A 22,565-nucleotide genomic window follows, 5' to 3' on the forward strand; every position below is an offset into this window, starting at 1 on the left:
TCCAATCTTCGATCTGTTCCTTAGAAGGTAGCCCTTGATGTAAAACCAACCTATCGATGTTTTTCTCCATTTCTTCGAACAAAGGTTGATATTCGGTATATGCAATTACTATTCGCTCGGGTGGCGTTTCAAACATACCATCGGCATGTTTTAATATTTCGTAAATAAGAGAAGTTTTACCACTCATAGTGGGTCCCACGATCATAGCTGTGGCGGGTGAATGAAAGGGTAAAAGTGATCTCTCTTTCCACCAAGCTTCCATGTTCATTAATTCCTCAGTTAAGACTGATTTTATTGTTAGAATACATACTATTTTTATAGAATAAAAAAAATTACATCAATTTTTATTCAAAAAGCGTATGCATATATATGGTAAGTACAAAGGTTAGATGCAGTCCATTTGTTGAGATATAGTTCGATACACAAAAACATCAGGATTATCCTGCATTTTAAGAATATGTACAATGTCATTCATTGTATAATTTTGACATTTCATCAGTAAATAAAATAGTACATGATAACCACATGTCAAGGCGTTTTTTTCTGAATTGGAATTTCATTACAAATCATTTTTTCCGAATTATGATTTAAAAAAGTTTTGATTCGTACATCGTAATGGTCAGGTAGTCGACCAAAACTGTCAAAAAATTCCGCTTTTCGAAAGCCATCTATCCAGATAACAATCCAGTGGGTCCCCGGGAGATGTGAAGGATCTGTATTACAAACGTAGGCCGAAGGGTAAACGTGGACTCTTTGTGGTAAGGTATCTGGTGAAAATACGCCTCTGACAAAGTTCCTAAGCAGTTTATGTCCCTTAACAATGCATAGGATGTCGGATGAATTCATACTTTAGTGTATTTGATGTCCCGTGGTTGGTCCACTTCCAAGAGGGCCGGAAATTCTGCGTAGGCCAGACAGTTCAAGGTTTCCGTTGTATTGGCAGCAAATTTGACTTCGAGTCGAACATTTCCTTGTCTCACCAGGTTTATATATTCTTCACCTAGGTCACTAGGGGTCAGGCTAAAAGTGTATATGGTATATCCTTTGCCAAACTGACTTCTTGTTATTTCCAATCCTGCATCTTTGTTCCATTTTTCTGCCGCTTCAAATAAATTGACAAAGAGTGTGACGTAATTTTGATTAGTTCCTACGTCGATTTTCATGGGGCGGGTAGGCATGCTTTCCCCGTTCACGTAAAGTGCAATCTCTTCCACAAGGTTCTGGAAGTTGAATGGGTTCTTCTCGTAATGACCATTGACAGCTTTTTGAGATATGAAACAGAATGCGGCTTTGGTCGGTAAGGTGTTAGACCAAACGTTCTGCCAGATAAACGATCCAGAACCTTGAGTACAGGTGCTCATTTTTACTTCAGTTCTAGTCAGGGGGTATTTAGCCGTCTTGTCTTTCAAGATTTCAGCATGGTTGATCAAAATTCCACTGTCCACCTTAATCATGCATGCTTTAAAGGACACGTCTAGCAACTACAACTTGTAGCTAGGGGAGACTTCTTTGCTCATCAAGACAAATGCAGCGGGGTTCCTAAACAGTTTCAAGTGTAAATCCACCCCATTGACCAAGTATTTATCAATTCTAAATATATCTTCGTACAATGGACCTTCTAAATGGAATATTTGGCTGTTTTGAGTAAATGCATAGCGGTTGTTAAGGCCCCCATTGGTGCCTCCGTCTGCGTCCGGATTGTCCATGTCGTCGTCGTCTGGATAGTAAAGCTGGGACTGTAACTGGGATTGAGAGACATCACTACCGCTCGAAAGGAGAAGTTTTAGGTAGGCTTTCCAAGCATAGTAGCTAGTATTGAGGGACACAAGTTTTCCGTTCATATAAGTGCCTATCTGAGACCACATAGTTTGCAGTGGCAGATTAATGATCCCCGTTTTTTCCTGTGATGCCAAGGCTGTACCGTCGGTTTTAACAATCTTACATTTTACGTACAGGCGGCTTCTTCTTAAGTCTATGTACTCGTTACCCTGCCCAGGCACCGATAACTCGATCGGAGCGTCCTCCGTATCGAAGGAACTTACAGGTCTGCATTCACTAAAATAAATTTTATCCACAGCTACTTGATTGGGTGGAACGGTAAATAGAGCCAATTCTGCTGGAAGTCCAATGTCTGTAATTTTATCGCTTAAAAAAGCCATTCTTATTGATGTTTGACTTTTTTCTCGTCTCGGTTAAAAATACTGTCTCCTGTGTCTCGTTTTCTCTTCAGTCCTTTTTGTGGTGTTTTCTTTTTGAGTGTTGGTTTGGATTTGACGGTACGTTGTCTTATCTGTGTTTTTATAGTCTTCTCTGGTACGTGAGGAATATTTTCTTTGATGGCCTCTTTTATTTCCGCTTTGGCTCTCTCTTCTACGGCCGACATAGGTGTCACTTGTTTCCCCACTACTTGATCTGTACTCTCCTTAGAGAACATGTGTGGGTTGACCGATATCATGTAAGGATTTTTGGAAAACATACCTCCTAATCCACCTCCTGTCTGTTTGCCTCTGTATTTACCAGGTCGAAAATGTCCATCAAGCATCCTTTGATAAAATGTTTTCCACACACGTGGGTCTGATACATAGGTTGAACCCATCATTGTATTTCAAACAAGCGTTTTTTTCAAGAGTATGGTAACGGTAGTTATACCTTTCAAAAATGAAGCGGGTTGATTATTGACGTCTCTTATATACACTCTCACGTCTTGCAATTCACCCAATCGCAAAGATACTTCGTAAGGGTAATTATAAATGATGTTTCCCGATTTTTTACAGTTCACTAATCTCAAGAGAGGTAGTTCTCTGTCCCCCACTATAGAATCCTGACATAAATTACTACAAACGTACAATTCTGGTTGAGTGGATGTTGTGGACAAATTGAATTCCAAAAGTGAAACTGTCCAGTGCCCCTGTAGGTACAGTGGTTTGGGTAAATGAACAAAAAAGTCGTAAGGAGTGTTACCGATATAAATCTGTTGACTATCAGTAGATCTTAGAACCAATCTGATGCTCATTTTTGGAGATAATGACGTACAAAAAAGCAGCCTTCCTATTTAAACATTTTGCATGTCAGATTTCTTTATCCAAGAGTTAAATTTAGCAGGCCATTGATGCCAAGACACCAGGATCTCTACCGTTCCTTTTCTTTTTCTTTCTTTTAAAATCTTATCGATTTTCCAGATAGAATTGTCACTTGTGCGTACTTTCTGAAGTTCCTGTGAATAAAAAGTACCAGTTATAGGCTCTTCAGCAAAGTCTTTTAATTTGTAGACGGGCAAACCCTGACTACGGTATCTCCGACTAACCTTAAAAATTTCTCCCGTCCATTTTTGGTCGTATTCTCTCTGAAATGTCCGTCGCAAAAGAGATATTCTAACTTTATCACCTACTTTGAATTTATAAGGTTTCTTTTTTTCTGCTATTTTAGAGTTTTTAATTTTTTTGACACAACACCGGGGCTTTTGTTCCTTTGTAAATAAGCTCTATAACGAACCTCCTCTTCATTCTCTTTAGTCACAGATGCAGGAGTAATTCCCCCTAAAGGACGGGAAGGAGTGTTATTAATGCTATCAGTAACTGCCTGTAGCTTACTCAAAAATTCGTAAGATTGATTATGAGTAAACATGCGCTGCAATCTGTTTTCCAAATTTTGAATGCTCCTTTCTGCAAAATTACTTTTTGTTTCATTTTCCGTAAAAGTTTGGTGCACGCCTTCTTTTTCCAAAAAAGAGGACACCCACCGATTTTTAAATTCACTTCCTTTATCGGTTCTAAATACTTTGGGTTTTCTTCCATTAGCAAAAATCCCTTTTAAAGCTTCTATTACATACGACGCCGTTTTTTGTTTCAAAGGAGCTGTAAATACATATCTTGAAAATATGTCTTGCAAAACCATAATATACTGTACGCCTTCATTTTCCTTGGATATGTTACGCACGTCTTGTAAATCACCATCCCATATGGTGTCTATAGAATCGGTTAAAACGTGACGTCTAGGAAACTTTCTCTGAACTCTCTTTTGAAGTGAATACGGTTCTAAATTTGACAAAAAGTCTCTTATACCCTTTAAACCAATTTTGTGTTTCCCTTCTTTTTTCACAATTTGATACAATTTGTAAGGGCCTGCAAAAGAGGCAGCATGTTTCACGTCACTCCATATGTTTTCCAAGTACCGTCGTTGTTCCTCAGTCAACACCATCTTGATTTATGAACCAAACACAGTTTAACGTCTCTTTTTAAATTCACACAATATTTTAAAAAAATTATAAAAATAATCCATGGTAAAACATTTTTTTTATTATAGTACAACATGTATGATTAAGATAGCAATACCATCATAATGATACAAACAAGAAGTTTTGTACATGATCTAATAGAATATTTCTTTCATTAACTTTACATGTATAAAAAAAACTTATAGCATATTACATACATAAGTAACAAATATAATTACATAAATCTATCACTGAACACGAAGGGTACTTTGAACACAATGAAATGTTTTTTGTTTTCACAAACTAATAGTTAAAAAAGTCATTTGGATTGTAACGTGGACATTGCAAAAAACCCATCTGATTCTGGTGACTTTTCATAACACAATGTAATATAACATTTTTTCCTTTGTTAAAAATTATATCATATACTTAATTTAGCCCCCTTACATACTGTTTTTCTGCAAAATCATTTTTTTTATATGCTTTCACCATCGTTGTGCAATATCTACTTTCACCATGTTAAACAATATTTTTTTTCAACATGTTGTGCAATATCAGCACTTTTGAATAAAAAAATCTCTACCTTTGCATTTTTTTTCACCTGGGCTATGCTTGGTTACACTCCAATAACTTTATTTTCTTATTCAATATAGGCAACAAAATCCTCTCTGTCTGTTGAATTCTTCTCCTAAAATGGGCTCTATCAATGGCATAATTCATCCATTCACCTTTCCTATCTTCGAATGGAACTAACAGAGTGTGAACGTTATCGCTAAACTGAACTTTTTTCATTGATAATTTTGTCTGTCTTGCATTCATCGTGTTTCATATCAGGCGCTCACTGGGGCATAACTCTACGTTTTAATAAAATATCTTTAGTTCCCCAGCTGTCAGCAAAATCGTAGCCGTTTCGGGTCACCTCTCTAAAATCTTTAATACAAACTTTCTTATTGTCAAACCAACGACTCTCATTCAATGTCCACGTTTTGGGATTTTTCTCATCTTTTTTCAATGCACTCCATGCTATAATTTTCCATTTGTACTGCACTCTTTGACAATCCATTATGAAATGATTGTTTTTACATAAATGAATAAAATAAAAACTCTTTTTTTGCGCATGCTCATTATCTTGTATAGTAATCAACATTATAATGAATATGCTTCTATGCTAAGAATGACAAACAAGCTCTGTACAGAACCTTTTCTATAAATAGCTATGTTACTGTTCTAAAAAGTACCCCTCTATATGGCCTCAATAGTAACTACGTCACCACCTCTATATTCAATTCTCCAATGAAAACACTCTATAAATTTACTGTTCTAAAAAGTCCCCCTCTATAGGGCCTCAATAGTAACTACGTCACCACCTCTATATTCAATCCTCCAATGAAAACACGACCTCTATATTGCTACCTTTTCTAAAAATAGTGATGAAAAATCATCTGTATAATACAACCTCTCTAAAACAGCTAATCAGAAACGACCTCTATAAATGCATAATTACGTCATCACCTATACCTCCACCTCTATAACACTATATATGCTGCTTTTAGAAATCATGTAAAGTCTGATAATGTTAAGTAATAAACCAATGATTCATGTAAGGTCTGATAATGTTAAGTAATAAACCAATGATTCATGTAAGGTCTGATAATGTTAAGTAATAAACCAATGATTCATGTAAGGTCTGATAATGTTAAGTAATAAACCAATGAATCATGTAAGGTCTGATAATGTTAAGTAATAAACCATTGATTCATGTAAGGTCTGATAATGTTAAGTAATAAACCAATGATTCATGTAAGGTCTGATAATGTTAAGTAATAAACCAATGAATCATGTAAGGTCTGATAATGTTAAGTAATAAACCAATGAATCATGTAAAGTCTGATAATGTTAAGTAATAAACCAATGAATCATGTAAGGTCTGATAATGTTAAGTAATAAACCAATGAATCATGTAAGGTCTGATAATGTTAAGTAATAAACCAATGAATCATGTAAGGTCTGATAATGTTAAGTAATAAACCAATGAATATTTTAAGATCGGTAGAACCAAAGTCTGTAGAATCAAGGACGACAAGCTAACGGAAGCTACTGCTGTATATAAAAAAGGGACGTTTTATGTTTAATTTTTTTATCTTATTGTAGACTTAAATTCTTAAGGTTTGATCCTGGGAATCACAGCTATTTTCTCGATCCGGCGTCATTTTCTTTATCATTTATTATTAATATGACGATAATGGAGACTCTTTTTCAACATGTATAAAACGACTATTAGGAAACTTTAGAGTTTGTAAGGTTCCAAGGTATAATGTGAATGAACTAAAGATGTACAGAAATCATTGAAGATTCACAAGTCAACTTTGTAATTTCAAAGAAAAAAAATGTTTGGAGGGAAGTAAAATCTGGCTTGGTTATTTTCGGAAATTTAATTAATATTAGCTACTATATTCCAATTACGTGCAAGTAATTTATTCATCAAATCACGAGACTATTGTTCATTTCCTTGAATATATTTCCTAATTTTTGGGAGTTGATTTTATGCAGTTACTCTGGCAAACAGGAAGTGAAACAGTGTTTGGACCTTAGCACAAACCATCACTGCTGACAAGACTTAGTACTCAAAATAATCAATAAATTCGATGTAATTTATTCAGAAGCGTTGTTTTCAAAGGAAACTTATCGAAAAGAGTCAGATTTTAAATGGTACGAACTATTTAGATACTTTTTGTAGCCGTATGTATTACTACGCCAGAGTTCAGAATTGCTTGCATACAATTATCTACAAATATTTTGATTAGTAACACATATAACGCATCGTAGAGTTTGATGGAGTTAATTTTCTCTTTAAATACTACACAACACGATTCAAATTGGGTTTTTGTCTAAAGCTAGGAATTCTTGTCGGAAAAACCCGATAATTCATATTAGAAAAAATGTGTGCAGTTATTAAAAAAGCTAGGAAACTACTTTCCATGCGAGATTACGTATCGTTGATTTTTAAATAAACACTAATCAATAAAATCAACTCCCGTCAGTACTTCAGTACTTTGAATTCTTTTTTAAATTTTAGCCACCAAGACCACCCTTATTTTAAATCAGTCACTGTCAACTTTTCTTACTTTGTTTTTACTGAGCTCAGTATTTATGTACTTTGCTGATAAGATTGCTTACAAATACCACACCAAGTAGGGCAATTTTAACTAGGGTGTCAAATCATCTCAATAAATGGAATAACATTTTCCCCTCGAAGGAGTCCAGCTTGAAAAAGAATCACGTGGTTTTATATGAACAAGGGTTTATGTCAAATCTTTTCTAAGCCGATACATCTTGTAAACCGATAGTGTCATCGACATTGAGCGGCCAGTATTTGAGACAGGGCTTGAGATCAAAACTTTTTCTTGGTGAAAAAGAGGGTGAAGAAAGTTCAGCATTCTATACAGCATCCGCTTTGATTGCAAATTAAAGCGCCCACAAGACTCTGAAGTGTCGCTGTAAAAATACGTGGTAATGAAGCCGTAACATTTAAGTAAAATCTCCAAGTGTTTGAATAAACAAAAGGGGATTAGTTTAAATGTGCAGATACATAATTCTGTGATTTTTAAAGAAATGTAATTATTGACATGGACCTACATGGGAAGGCTTCGGCCGGATATGTATATTTTGATACGCGTTCTAGCAATAATTGGCAAACAGAGAGGGCAGAGGAAACATAATTAATTTTAATGGATTCATTTTAAAAGAAATGGCCGTCAGGCATTGTTTGCTTTGAAAGTATTGAGTTCAAAAATCTTCATAAAGCCTCTTTAACATCATAAGTGAAACATATTTACGCGAGTCTGGACTTCGTTATAATGGTGGTCGCACAGCCTATTGGTGATAAGGACACGGGGGCAAAAAACGGGAATATATTGAACAGTGTGAGCCAAAATCAAAACAGACAGAAGTCTGTAGATCAAAGGAAAGATAGAAGAAGTAAAAGTCACCCTCACGTTAGAGTCAGGCAAAAGTTAAGGCACTGGACGGGGGGTGAAGGGGAGGAGGGACAGATTGGGTCGTGCTCACCTGTGGACACTATTCCCCGTCTACCGGTACTTCGGCCAGAGAGTGATGACGTTATTAGAAGACGCCGAGTTCTGAGGAAATTCAGCACTTCTATCAGTATCTCCAAGAGATTTTGGAGCAGACTAAGCGAGGACCAGACGGACGGTAACAGGATGGAACAATGGGCAAAACTCCGGACTTCGGTGTCCCTCGGGACCGTCATATCGAGGGCATTCGGTGATATTGAGGAGAAACGCCGTCTGGTCATTAATCCCATCAAAGTGAAACAGGAAATCCGAAAGGTTAGATTCTGAAAGCTGTTTTTACAGTAGCATTTATTTTTGAAAGGAAAATAAGGAAATGTAACAATTGTTACATTAAAGTTTTAACTTTCAGAGAATTTAAAACTATATATAACAGTTTAAATTGTTGTAGATAGTTTTAAAATTCTCTGAATTTCAAAACTTTAATGTAACACAATAGTTCTTGCAAAGAATATCTTGCTTCTCTTAAAAATCATATGATACTTCATATGAATTGTTATGAGTATAATGTTTTTTACTCGTTATGAAAAGGATAACTTTGCGATGAATTTTATAAAAGTTTTTATGATTATATTTTCAAAATTAAGAAAATCCACACTATTATGAAAGAGGTATTTTTACATCCTATAACAAAGCGAAAAGTTATTATATCGCGGTTTTTGTCATAAGGTTAATGTAAAGTTACAGGTTGTCAGTTTTCAAAATTTGAATTTATGCATCAATGCACTGCAGTCGTAATGTAAAGAGCATTAACTGTAAATAAAATAAAGGCGACCTTTTAATGAAATTGTTTTAAAAATGTTTGAATAGAATTTTTAAAAATCAACACCATTATGAGAAAGACCATGACATATATCGATTTGAATAATTAAACTGTCCTTATAAAGGGCGCGTTTAATGATTTATCAGGAGTTAATTTTTTCATGAATTGAAACAGAAAAAAAAAATGTCTGAAATTTTTATTTTGATATAATAATATATCATTTTATATATCATTTATTCTTTGGCATACGCGTTGTTTCTGTATCTAATGACAAAAATATAAACTATGTCATATGTACTTTTAACTGAAATTTTAGAAAGAGTCCAAATAAAAATAAAAACTTTAGAAAATGTATGCGTACTCTTTATCGTTAAGTGCAGAACAACATGAAATAATATGTTTTATTTAAAAAAGATTGCGCCTTGATTATCATGTAACCGGTGTCCGAAATTCCGAGAGATTTGGTTCCATCGACCCGCTGTTATTTCCCTGACACATCCAATCCAGTTAATGCTTCCTTGATCTTGAACAAATAGAGCTCACCAACCATTCGCCGGGTCCGTCTTTTTAAGAAAATATGTTATTTGTAAAGTCATGGAATAGGATTTAAAAGACATTCTAAAACTATGCCCAGGTTCGACTAGGTGTACATTGATCATGATACCTGGCGATTGTACCTTGGATATGACAAGGGGGTAGATATAATCTATCGTGGTAAATATGATATCTCCTTAAAAGTATGTAATTTAATGTCGCAAAATTGAAATGACAAGTTGATGTTTGCCCAATAGTTAGATCGACCTAACTCAAGTGCATGCTTGGTATACTCAGAAATTGACCTGTCCTTGCTTAAGAGTTGTTCAATGTTTTAAATAGTTATATATAATTAATTGAAGAGTTTGAAACCTTCCAGTGCGCTTCGTGACTTCCTTAATGAACGTGACATATAGTTCTGTAAAATCATTAAGTAACCTAGGATCCCTTCTGATTAATTGGGACAAAGGCGACAATAGCACGGTTATGACTGAACCGTTATAGCCATGTATCGGAATTCTGTGTTTACTTGTCGTGAGAAACCACCAGTTTAGGTCCATACATAGCAATATCTGATGCCTTTGTGTTGACACTGGCAGATAACGCCGACATTGCAGAACGTCCATCTGCCGGGTCCAAACAAACGGACAAATCCTAGAGGTCAATTGGTACAGTACAGTGTCACGTGACATCAACACAAACAATTAGCATGTGTTTTGTTTGCTAGGTCAAACGAAAGGTAGCATGTATAAACAATACGTACCTTGCAGTTTAGCAGGCATTCAAAAAATAGCGACGCACAATAATAAAGTAGATGCCAAAATTTATAATAAATATTACTGTTGCTTTACTTTTGTCCATCCACCTTACCAGAACCACATTTGAGCTCAATTGCCTTTGGGAGGAGTAGATGTTCGCGGCCATTTTTAGACTTTGTTTATCTTCTTGAGAAGAAGAACTCTATATAAAGATATAAGAAATCATTCAATTTTAAAGCTAAAATATCTGGATTTTTTCCTTCACAAAATTATAGTTTTCGACCAAAGTTATGGTATTTAAATTTTAAGTTATCCTTATGGGTAATTTGTTTACCATCAAGCGCTTAAATAATCTGAAGAATATGTACCGCAATTATGCTGTTGCAAATATCTTTTTTCATCATGTATCGCACTATAACTGAACATTAAATAACATTGTACGGTCACTTACACTGCAGTAGGTCCTATCTGGTAATTACTGTTTGTATATATAGATCTGTTGACCTTCTTCGTTTCACGTGAATCCACCAGCGCAATTTGTCTATTCATTGCTAGCAATGCAAGTTCATTAGATCGAAAATTTAAAACCCTTTTTCTTCAAATACATGCGTCAGAATTATCTCATTAGTGGAAACATTTTAGCAATTTCGTTGTCGTCTGCCGCCGATTTTCCCTTTAATGCTTTTATGTATCTCTCAAAGCCATGTAGGTGAGTACAAAAGCTTCCCGTGTTTAGAACAATGGCTGACATTGATTTCTATAGCATTAGAATGAACCAGAGGGTTATCACAAGTATCATCTTTATATTTACAAAAAAAAAACGAAAAACCAATAGAGGTTTCTTTCCAGTCACAAGCTCGACATGGTTTTGTGTTTTCACCTGTTCTCTGCGATATCCCTGTCTTTTACGATCGCAATAAGCTGACAAAAAATGCTTTCAAGAGAGGATTTAGTGATCTTATGTTGTAGAGTGTAACTGTTTTAAGTTGTCAAAGGATAAAGAGATATATTGGACATTTCCTTTTGCTGATTAAATAAACCAAGTGTTTTAATGTATGTTTAATCGATTATAAAAAGTAATCAGATTGTCGGTTCAAAATGGAGAGTAACAAAAGATTCTATTCAGAAAACTCTTCAAAAAACTTCAATAAACGACATAGGAAGCATTTCGGAGTTAATCGAAGTTTAAGTTTGGATAGTTCAAAAGAAAGTAGAGAGAAGAAAATATATGACACATACAAAAAGGAATTAATTGACCAGAGGAAGAGGGAGCTTCTAGTTGGAAAAACAAAGTTACCCGCGATTTCTAACGAAATATCTCTTCATCGTTTGGAAAGTGTAAAAGAAGAGCGGGAAATGTCTCGCTCGCAGTCGTCTGCAGCCGCCGAATCTCGTGGCGGCTCGCCCGACCGGAAACGCGTACAGGCTGCAATGGCTGTGAAAATAGTGTCTTCCCAATTCAAACGACTCCTCTCCAGAAAGGCTAATACTGCGAAACTGTTGAAACGACACACGTATCCTAGACTATACCATAGCTACAGCTACCGAGAGGTTCACTGTAAAGATATCTCGTTCAAGAGTATAGCTCGGACCGTGATCATTACTCTCAGATGGTACCGACTTCATAACTTCAGGTGAGATTTTGGTGTGTAATTGTTCCTTTGGTGGTTCTTTTCAGAAACAACTGTATTCACTCTTTCGATTTGTTGGGCGGCTAACAATTACTTTTTCCCGTTTGGCCAAAGCACATAGTCTCAGGTAAGAGAAAACTACAGTCTCAGGTAAGAGAAAACTATCACCTATACGACAAGAGAGAAACAAACCATATTTTAGGATTTAGTTTTTTGTGCATATACTTATTTAGAATCAATTTTAACATCCCAAAATGTCTCTTTTGGCTTATTACATTTGATTAGTAGAAAATCTTATTCATAGTGGCCACTGGTGATTAAAATATTGTAGATATGGTGAAGCTCTGTTTGCTTTGATGCAATTTAATTTTTCCTACTTGGAAATGTTCAAAAGACATTAAAGGGACTTGGACACGATTTACGCTCAAAATTTTCAAAATTTATTTTTTCAATTTTTAAATCTAGAATTGTTAATATGGATATTTCTATGCTTTGACAAAATTTGAAAGTCAAATATTGAGTAAAAAGCGAATTACAGAGGTAAGAATTCTTTGTTTTGTAAACAAAGCTCGAGTCCTGTTAATGTTTCCATATTTGTTGAATTGGTATAAGTTTCAATCTAATGTTGCTGTTTGTTGTGATAAAATTATTTATGAACGCAAAAAATCAGTCTATATCTTGATTCCACAAGTTATTTTGATAAAGAAATGGCAATTTCTTTACTTTACAGTATTTGTAAACAAATATAAGACTCGAGCTTTGTTTACTTTACAACGACTTCTTTCCTCTGTATCTCGCTTGTAACATGACTTCTAACATTCAAACTTTGGTGAATCATTCAAAATACAAAAGTAGACTATTTATACATAGAAATCAAAAATAAAGTTTTCATCTGAAATCGTGTCCAGGTCCGTTAAATATCAGTTTCTCGATGTCTATCATATGATGAATATTTGGCCCATATCACCGAATACTTTGATGACGTACATGTAACTTGGAAAATTTAAACAAATCCGTTCTAATCATGAAAGAACACTTGAGAGTCCTGGAACTTGTTAAAACAGTTTAGTTTAAATAATATTTCAAAATAAAATAGGATCCGACAGCAGGAATAGTCTATGTTCGTCCTCTTCTTAAAAAAGACTTGTTTTGATTTGATTTCAGTGAGCTACATAAACCTTAATGTTAGATATGCATTAGATATAATCTGAAAATTAAGGGTTTCACTAGCTAAGATTTGATGATATCCTCCATGCTCCGTTCGAGCACTCTCTTTTGCAAAATTAGCTTTCGACATGTATTGTTATGCCAGGTTTATAGCAAGCTATGTCAGTATGTAGTTAGTTACATCGTTGATATCGCTCCAGATTTCGAGAGGACGATGACGACATATCCCCGTACATCAAAGGTCTGACCTTCCACGACTATGACAACCAGCCCGACCTCATGTTTGACAAGTCACAGTACAAGGCCAAGAAATCGGTGAGTGGGTCGTCTCGCCTCTGTAGGAACTGAGTCTGTCTCTCGTGAGTGGGTCGTCTCGCCTCTGTAGGAACTGAGTCTGTCTCCCGTGAGTGGGTCGTCTCGCCTCTGTAGGAACTGAGTCTGTCTCCCGTGAGTGGGTCGTCTCGCCTCTGTAGGAACTGAGTCTGTCTCCCGTGAGTGGGTCGTCTCGCCTCTGTAGGAACTGAGTCTGTCTCCCGTGAGTGGGTCGTCTCGCCTCTGTAGGAACTGAGTCTGTTTCATAAGATATCAACCTCTATCTAGCATTGAGAATCTACTGAGAAACATATTAGAACGATTTTAACAAGAGGTTGGACTTTGGGTAGTTGTGTCAAACAGCAATGTGACAAAGGCTTGTCTATTCCATTGCTGGCCATTCAGTCATGGCTCTTTGAAATCAACAAGATTTGTCTGATTTTTGAGCTTTTAACTTGTTCTAACGTAAGAAATAGATAGCTACGTCCAACCGAAAGTCTATGGTCTTGTTAAAATGGTTCTATGGAGGTTGAGGGCACACAGCTGAACTTATATTAATATCTAGAATATATCGTTCAGTAAAAACTAATTTGTTTATTTTTTGCATTTCCCATTCGTTCACATATAAACATTACAATTATCTTTTGAAGATCCGGGTACCAGAAGAGACAAAACGAATCCTTTGTAAACCACCTTCACAACGCACGGAGCAAGAGCTGTACTCGGTAATGATAATAGCATTCTATAAATAATGGAACCCCAGGACTACGATTTTCAACTCAATTCAATTCTTTATTCACTCAAGACCAGTTCACTAGTATATGAGGTTCATCATAAGTTTATACAAATGAACAAAAAAAGGCAAGGTCCACAAGTACAGTAATAGTAATACAGATTTTTTAAAAAGTTGAGAAGTACAATATAGTAGGTTGTAAAGGTTTGTTTTAGGAAGGGCAGACTTTTTTGAAAATTTTCTTAATAAATTTTGACAATATTCAGTTTTAGTTTTTTAAATCACAAGTATTAATCAGCTCGTTACATTTTATGCATGTTATATTTCGTATTAATTATTTACGTTTTCTTCCTCTAACGCTCTAGGCTTTGCTGACCCTTCGTAACATTGAGGCTTTTGCTGCCTACCCTAACAGGATGCAGAAAATGATTGTCGCGGTAGGGCAATATGAGAGGTGAGTACGTATGACGTCATTCAGAGTCACTGTGTCGTACCACGTGATCGGACGGGCACCTGTTCTGTTGGTATACTTGTGAGTTTTTTTACTTATGTCTGTACTTTCTGTGTCTCTAGGTTCGAAGCTAAAAGAATAGTGGTACGACAAGGACATCCGGGATCTTCCTATTATTTCATGCTTTCTGGTGCTGGTGAGTTATTATTATATATCACTGAATCATTAAACTGTAAAAAATTTGAAATAAACTTGTCCTGAGAATGACAGTGCACACACGTAAACAATACAAAGATGTTGTAACCAGTTTTGCACCGATATACATGTATCAGGGACTTTAATATAATTGCCGTTTTTTTATTGTTTAGCTGTAGTAATGGTTATGGATAATCCAAATTCATATGCCCGCCCAATCAAACACCTGGAAAAGGGAATGGACTTTGGTGTAAGTAGTAATTGTTTTCTAGTGTCTACCATTATATCATCGAAAGGAATAATGATAAATGTTGTTGTAGAGGGAAAATTATGAATATCTTGCAGAACAAAGAATGCATTCCTTGGCCTCCATTTCATATTGTTATGTTAAACTCTATAACCTAAAAAGTTTTAAAACGTGTGTATTGTTTAAATGTTATCATTTGAATTTGGGATTAAGGTTCTGCACACTGTTGAGAACGACATCATTCGTCGCTTTTACTGGAACTGTATGCAAAATGTTGACATACATGTAGATCTTATAATTGAGTTTTTCCATTAACATATGTTGCAATTTGGATTTAAATATTTGAAAAACTTTTACCAAGCAGTAATGAACTCAATTATTAAATCTAGTTAAGTTCATTCAAACGCAAATAATACGTTGTTTGATTTATTTCTCAATTCCTGCAATTTTATTTTTTCGCCATTTACTTGTATATAAAACTTATTCTACGGATTCACTTAAGGACATTGATATACAAAAGTATGATCGTTTACAAGAATGACATGTCCGATTAAATAATGTTGTTTTATGCTGTTTTTGCAACTGAGAACACTTCAGTCATATTTACCCTTAACACAGAATTACAAGCTTACAATTTTATTCAATGGGGCTTATAGAGAAGGATTGTTTAGCAAATTCTCCGCCCTCCTCGAGATTCTCAATGATACTTGATCAGTATTAGCGGACAGAATGTACATTCACGCCTCTCAGTTCCGTCCAAATATAGACCTAGCGTGAAGCATCTGAAAAGTCGGCTGGTTCCGTTCTACAGTCAGTATCCTCTATTGACACATACCTAGTATATTTTCTTTTTTCTAAAAGATGGTTTGATGTTCACTTTAAATTTTCAGGTCTCTGTATATGATATGAGAATAGTTATCAATTTCTAATATTCTGGGTATTCTCTATTAGTTTTGACATTCAGATGTAAATACGCATTAACAGAAAATATGTATTCGGACGTGTGATGTACATCCTATGACATCCATGTCATAAAATCAACTACATGTATATGCATTTAACTCCCGTCATTTTGTTTTGATTTATGCATATTAACATATATCAAGACATAACTGATAATCTTAGAAAGTATAATTTCTACAAAATACAAACTACTATTTTGAAAAAGGAACTTAGTTTTATACTTTAGAATGTAGATACTTCCGAGGTCAGGGAACCAAGATGGCTGCGAGTATCAATGATGAAAGGATAGATTTGGTTTCATTTTACAGAATAAGATTTGGCACAACTAGCGAATCGTCAACACGCTTTATTTTTTTAACAACCTTTAAGACACAAAACGTATTGACATCATTACTTGTGACTTCATCACAGTGTAAGATCAACAATTTATTAGGTTGGTGATACGCAAGGAATACATTTAATCTCATTCTTCTGTATTTTTAGGAGATAGCGTTGACTCTAAACATCAGACGACAGGGGACTATCATAACCAAAGAGCCGTGCGAGCTTATGAGTATCGGCAGACGAGACTACCAACGCATTTTCATGGCGGGAGGTGTTCGGAGCATTAATGACCCGGATCAGGAGAAATTCCTCAGGTCTCGTATTGGCATTGGGGATTAGATTTGACCGCATTAGGCGGCCTCTGAAGGAGACTCTAATAATAGAAGATCTGTAGATGTTTAATTCAGAGAATACACATTTAAAAGATCTTCTCATAAATATGTAGGGTATCAAAACAGACTCTGATTTGGTAGTGTTTGTTCGGTTACGCTTAGTTTTTATTTTGCGGGGTTTCAAATTGCCGTTTGTATTGTGTTCGTGAAAATACATTAACGTAAGATTTAAAAGTGGACGTAATCGTTAACATTTATTCGTCAAATCGTTTCTGAAAATAAATTTAGATGTTGCTTACTTAAGTAGAGCAAAAGCTGTCCATGTAAAGACACATATACTTATTCTATCAGAGATTTAATTTTCACCAGATTTGTTATATATATTTTGACCTATATTTTGTTAAATCTTGTAGGCTTACTTAAAGAAATGGATGATAAGCAATGTGATCTACATACCTTTAATTTGAAATGTAACATCGTTAAGAAATAATTCCCAATTTTTTGCGAGAATTTGCATATTTTCAAGCAAATGTCATCCAAAAACACTGACCATAGACTTGAAATACAAATCATTTTTAACAAAGATTTATCAATTCAAGCTTCATAACTAACAGAAAAAATTACATTTAATGTTACTTCTAATGTCACATATCCAGTGCAATTCGATGAAACAAATTGATTTTATTAAGGATATAACTTGTAAAATCTACACAATAATAAAAAAAAACTTTGCTATACTAGTACTTTACAAAATTGACTCCAATTATAGATTGTCATTTTGATTTTCAATTTGTGTTGAATTTTAGTAGGTCGAACATACTATACAATTTCATTGTTACAAATGCATTTCATTCAATTTACAATTTTAAAACAATTTTATCTGTCATTGTTTTGTTACTATTAATTTGATTAAGATGTACATTCATTTACTGTTGAACAGGAGTCTGCCATTTCTACGAAACTGGCCAATACAACTGTTGGAGGGTGCAGGGGACAAAACCCACTTCCTCTTTTTTAAGTAAGATTTTTCTCTTATCCTTCCATATTTTTCATATTTTGTCATTAGATATTTTAATGTCTGAAACTTTAACAAAACTCTTTTCAAAGTTAACGGAATACTTATGTTTTGGGCTATTATCATGCAATTAATATTAACATTTTAAGCAAAAGTTATAGATATTTTATCGCATTAAAAATCCCTTATTGATATCGCAAAACAGAATACCGTATCTCGTTTCAGACAAATTGGACTGTAAGGTGTAAATTGAAACGTGATATTTAGTATTTTTTGTTGTTGAATGTTTTTTGTCTCACATCTAAATACTACAGTAACTTAATATTATTAGCTACTACATAATCCTGAAAAGAGAAATAACTCTAGCGAAATGTCATCAAAATACTTAAATAAATGATAGAATGATCGAATAAATTCAATAATGTAATCTTTATATTCATGTCTTTTAGGAGTGGGGCCACAATAGTCAAGGAGACCAGTCTGTCCCCGTGGCTTGTGATTGTCAAATCGGTGAGTGAAGACCCCCCCCCCCCCCCTTACACACACAAAAAAAAATCATCATCAAAACCTTCCAAAATTAACAATTTAAAAAAGCTGGGATTCAGTTTTCTTTTTTGTTTTGAATACTTGCGCGATTACTTATCTTACAAACAAAGTATACAATGCAATTAGATACTACTCGTCATTGAATAATTATTCCTAAAATTAATCAAATCATTTGTAAATTTCTTGGCAATAATCAATTTATTACCTACTAGATCATAATATTCTTTTTATAGTTTTTACGTCTTAAATTACTGTGCTCGGTTTTTTTTTTTTACTAGGGAAGCATCAGTATATTGAAGAAGTTGAAAAGAGTGCTACCTTTTGAATGGAAACGAAAAAGTAAGAGATAAAATTCCTAATTACAGTCGAATCAATTCAAACTTAAAATTTGTGGGTGTTTGTCTTCTTCCGGGAAAGAATATTTTACTGCCTGAAAACAAAATTAGCTTTAAACTTTATATAGTTATAGTTTGCAATTTAAAAAAAAAGGATGATGCTCAGTCAGAGTTAAATAAATTAAACATTTGATTCGAATATTTCTGATAAATGTCGGGAGGGGCCAATAATACTTGTGGTAAGTTCATGTTGCTACACCAGCTTCATTCATTATTATTCACAAAGTATATATACCGAATTCACGTTTTTTGAACAACTTGTAATTTTTACTTTGCAGAAGAAATTAAGTTTGTTCCAGAAAAAGAGAAACGCGACAACTACAACAAACGCCTCGTGCTACGACGTCACATCCTGACGGAACTCAAGATCCCCCTTAAAGGAAACACGGTAGACGACGAGGACAATCAGTTTGAGGATTATCCCGGCAAATACAGGATATTTATACATCCGGGGGAGGAACCGGAAACTGTGACGTCAGAGACGATCACGCCCCTGGCGGATAGATTACCAGACATTAAGGAAAATAACGCCAAGACAAATTCATTTCAAAATATACAGAAGAAACTTTTACCCCGACTGTCAGAGGATACCGAGGGGGAAGTAGACACGGGAGATAACCCTTTGTTCTCAAATCTGGATAGCGAAGAAAAACATCCTGTGTTTTCGTTGGAAAGAGAGGAGACGTCATTTGACATTCTAGCGCCTCTGCCAAAAAAGAAAGCACATGAGAAAAATGGTTAGTTCCCCATCATAGAATCTGTTCTTCTCGCATATTTGGATCACGATTTCTTGAAATATTGTTCTTAGAAATGTATATGGCCAAAATTCAAAGAAGATGAGCTAATAAGATGCTCATTAGTTGAGTCTTAAAATTCAGTTTTTAGAATTCATGTTTTACGTTTTAATTTATTTTTAGATATCATAATAGAATTTTGCAAAAGAACATTTTCTAACTATTGTCGGTTAGAATATAGAAAAAAAAATTAGGAAAACAAACATAAGTGTTTGTGGTATCGCACCTTCAACCTATTTCCACATTTTAATTACGAACTGGTGTATTGGTGTATTGAGCCAACCCTGGCGCAACGTTAACAAAGTGCGTTATTTAACTGCTATACGGGACTAGTCACTACTTTACAAACTTGTTTCATTTACCTATAATGTCCTATACTGTTGGGATATTAAATTATATTTCTTATGCATATAAAGTGGGTCATCATCCATGTTTTTATTCACTGACATTGATCGATTTGTTATGTTAAAAATATGTACACATCATTTGGAACAAATATTGAAAGACTGATCACATTTCTTCATGGTTTAATATTTATCAGCGTATTTGTCCTTATAGATCTGATTTACTCTTATATATCTATTCTCTTTATCATTGATAGGAAACCGCCGGGAAAGTGTCATGGAGAGAGAGCGGGAGATGATGGGGTTCGAGGAGAAAACTCGGACTGTCCAGGATGATCTCGATAATATTGCCAAGGTGGGGAAAGTTACAAGCTTACAATTAATATCATATATATAAAACGTTCAAAAAGAAATGTGATTTGTTACTTTAAACTGAAATGTGGTTCCTAACCCCATCGATTTGAATTGGGAAATTTTGGATATATTTACATGTTTTACATACTTTAATCAGAAATTATTTTAAGTAAAAAAATCTTTTAATTCTTACTTACAGATAAAAATGGTGTGAAAAGTTAAATTTTCATATCATTATTTTGTATTTTGTTGATTTCTTAAGGATCCTGATGAATATACATTGGCCGACTTGGACCCTGAATTTGTTAGAGTTCAAACATTAATCAAAGGACAGGTTTTTGTAAGTTTCTATTGTATGCTTAGAAATAAATGGAGCCTTCAAACTTGACATTCAAACTCCAGGCAGTACATTTAGTGTTACTTTGGTTGTAGGGGTTATCGGACCTTATACTGGAGCAGAAGACCAACTTTAGTATCGTTAGTAATGGAGCTGACGTCATACTTATAGACCAACAGTTTTATCTGAAGCATGCACCAGAAAAACTTATCTCCAAAATGAGGCAAGAGGTATGTCACTTTGTCGTTAATGTAAAATAAAAAGTATTTTAAATGGGGAATGTTTACATTGCTAGATTTGTAAAGTCTTTGTTCACAGATTTAAGGAAGCCGATGCTCAATAAATTATCTACCGTCAAATCTACCACAAAATTTTAAAAGTGATTATTTTTGTCTTCATCAAGAATAAGGCCAAAATAAATTAATAGTGTGTTTCCTATTCCAGGTTGAAAAAAAATAGGGTAGGTAGGATGGGGAATTTAAACATTTTATTTTTTTTTCACTTCAACAAATTAAACAAGTTGGAAAAGATGAGTTTATTTTTTTCTGCCAAAAGGCAACGATGCATTGTTTTTTACTGTTGTCATCAAGTTTTTACCCCTCTGGTGATGACACTTTCGAATCGTTATTGCCAACAATGTGCTTTGCAAGCACGATGCCATTTTCCACTAGAAATTGCTGTCAAAATAAATCTTTAAATTGGAGTAGAGTATGTGTGTTCTCAAACACGGAAGTGACTAAGATTGGAATTTCTAAAAGTAAAACCGGAATCGTTGATATCCGGATTAATATATCGACGATAAAATGTTTAGGGTCGGGGCATATTTTTAGGGTCGGTAGGGGAACCGGAAACACACTATTAATTTATCTACGCCTAATTGAAAAAGATTAAATTATCCTAATACAGAGTTCTTCGTCCCGGGGGAATTAATGTAATCCAAAATGGCACCGACTTTCCAACTCTTTTAAACAGTTTATAATTGATCCTTCATTTATCGCATATCTATCATCTGTGTACATGTTTCACGACTTGATAACGAGGCATACTTCCGTTCCAGCTTTGTCCCTACCCCACTGATGACGACTTACAGACCCGTCTACAGCAGACCATTGATTGGGACGCCTACCGAACGGACACAATGTCCAACACGCTCCAGTTCCTACAGACCAGACGACAGTTACGACACTCACTCAAAGTCTAACTCATCTGCATATATGAATATCTCAATCAAAGTTTAACCCATAATTATGCTTATGACGTCATTCGATCAAAGTCCAACTCATCTATATATGAATGTCTCAATCAAAGTCTAACTCATCTGCATATGAATGTCTCAATCAAAGACTTAACTCATCTGCATATGACGTCACTCATAATCTATCACATCTGCATATACGTCACTTCTCATTCAATTTTTCTCAACCATAAGAACTCGATCACTTAATCAGTATGTAACTTCATAAATTGTGCAGGGAACCTCGTGGAGTTATCTATTTTGAATTATATTAGAAAGTGAAAACAAGGTCATTGTGGGAAAAAGACAAGAATTAAATCAGAGAGAGAGAGAGAGTACTGATCATTCAGGAAATTAACCTTGAAATTATATGTTTATGTTTTCTTTTCTTTTTTTTCATATTTAGTACTCATATTCTTTGTCCGAAAAAAATATTTTAAGCAAAGTTATGTTTTTCTACAGAAATGTAGATATCGTAATTTTACGTGTGATAATGAAAAGTGCCAAAACGGATGTAATGCTATCTTTAATAAAGTTGTAACATATTTTGGAAGATTTTATTTGTTTCTTATATACAACATGCATATATTTCAATATATCTCCTTGAACACATGTCGTTCTCACTGTGGCGTATAACGTATGCATTGTGAAATGCAACAGTTGCATGCAGTCAGCATAAAAAACTATCTTACTGTTCATAAATATCGTTATACAGCTATTGAGGCGGTAAAGGCCACTTCCATACCGGTATTGTAAATTTCTTCCTTTTAATAAAAAAACAACTGTGTGTTTCAATATACATGTAAACAATAAGAATAAACTGTGTGTGCTT

At 34.6% G+C, this 22,565-nt stretch overlaps 2 protein-coding genes across 3 annotated transcripts; one reads left to right on the top strand and one right to left on the bottom strand.

Annotated features, from left to right (window-relative positions):
* Positions 1 to 842: 842 nt before the first annotated feature.
* LOC128159217 (uncharacterized protein F54H12.2-like) lies at positions 843 to 1,454 on the bottom strand. Its single transcript, XM_052822279.1, has one exon. The coding sequence runs from the start codon at positions 1,452 to 1,454 to the stop codon at positions 843 to 845; it is 612 nt and encodes a 203-aa protein (XP_052678239.1).
* A 6,226-nt stretch (positions 1,455 to 7,680) lies between these two features.
* Positions 7,681 to 22,279, top strand: LOC128159091 (uncharacterized). 2 transcript variants are annotated; one of them, XM_052822141.1, is made up of 17 exons: positions 7,681 to 8,562; positions 12,038 to 12,117; positions 13,358 to 13,472; positions 14,120 to 14,194; positions 14,568 to 14,656; positions 14,776 to 14,849; positions 15,022 to 15,098; positions 16,542 to 16,696; positions 17,655 to 17,732; positions 18,179 to 18,239; positions 18,554 to 18,614; positions 18,949 to 19,407; positions 20,066 to 20,163; positions 20,425 to 20,502; positions 20,595 to 20,729; positions 21,557 to 21,720; positions 21,796 to 22,279. In XM_052822141.1, exons 1-16 carry the CDS (start codon positions 8,071 to 8,073, stop codon positions 21,698 to 21,700), a joined length of 2,271 nt encoding a protein of 756 aa, XP_052678101.1. In that variant the 5' UTR covers positions 7,681 to 8,070; the 3' UTR covers positions 21,701 to 21,720; positions 21,796 to 22,279. The 2 variants fall into 2 exon arrangements, with proteins under 2 accessions (XP_052678101.1, XP_052678102.1); XM_052822142.1 differs by lacking the exons at positions 7,681 to 8,562; positions 12,038 to 12,117 and adding an exon at positions 11,175 to 11,993 and having other exon boundaries at positions 21,557 to 22,279.
* Positions 22,280 to 22,565: the final 286 nt, after the last annotated feature.

Source organism: Crassostrea angulata, chromosome 8 (genome assembly GCF_025612915.1).
Source record: "Crassostrea angulata isolate pt1a10 chromosome 8, ASM2561291v2, whole genome shotgun sequence".
NCBI classification, from domain to species: domain Eukaryota; kingdom Metazoa; phylum Mollusca; class Bivalvia; order Ostreida; family Ostreidae; genus Magallana; species Magallana angulata.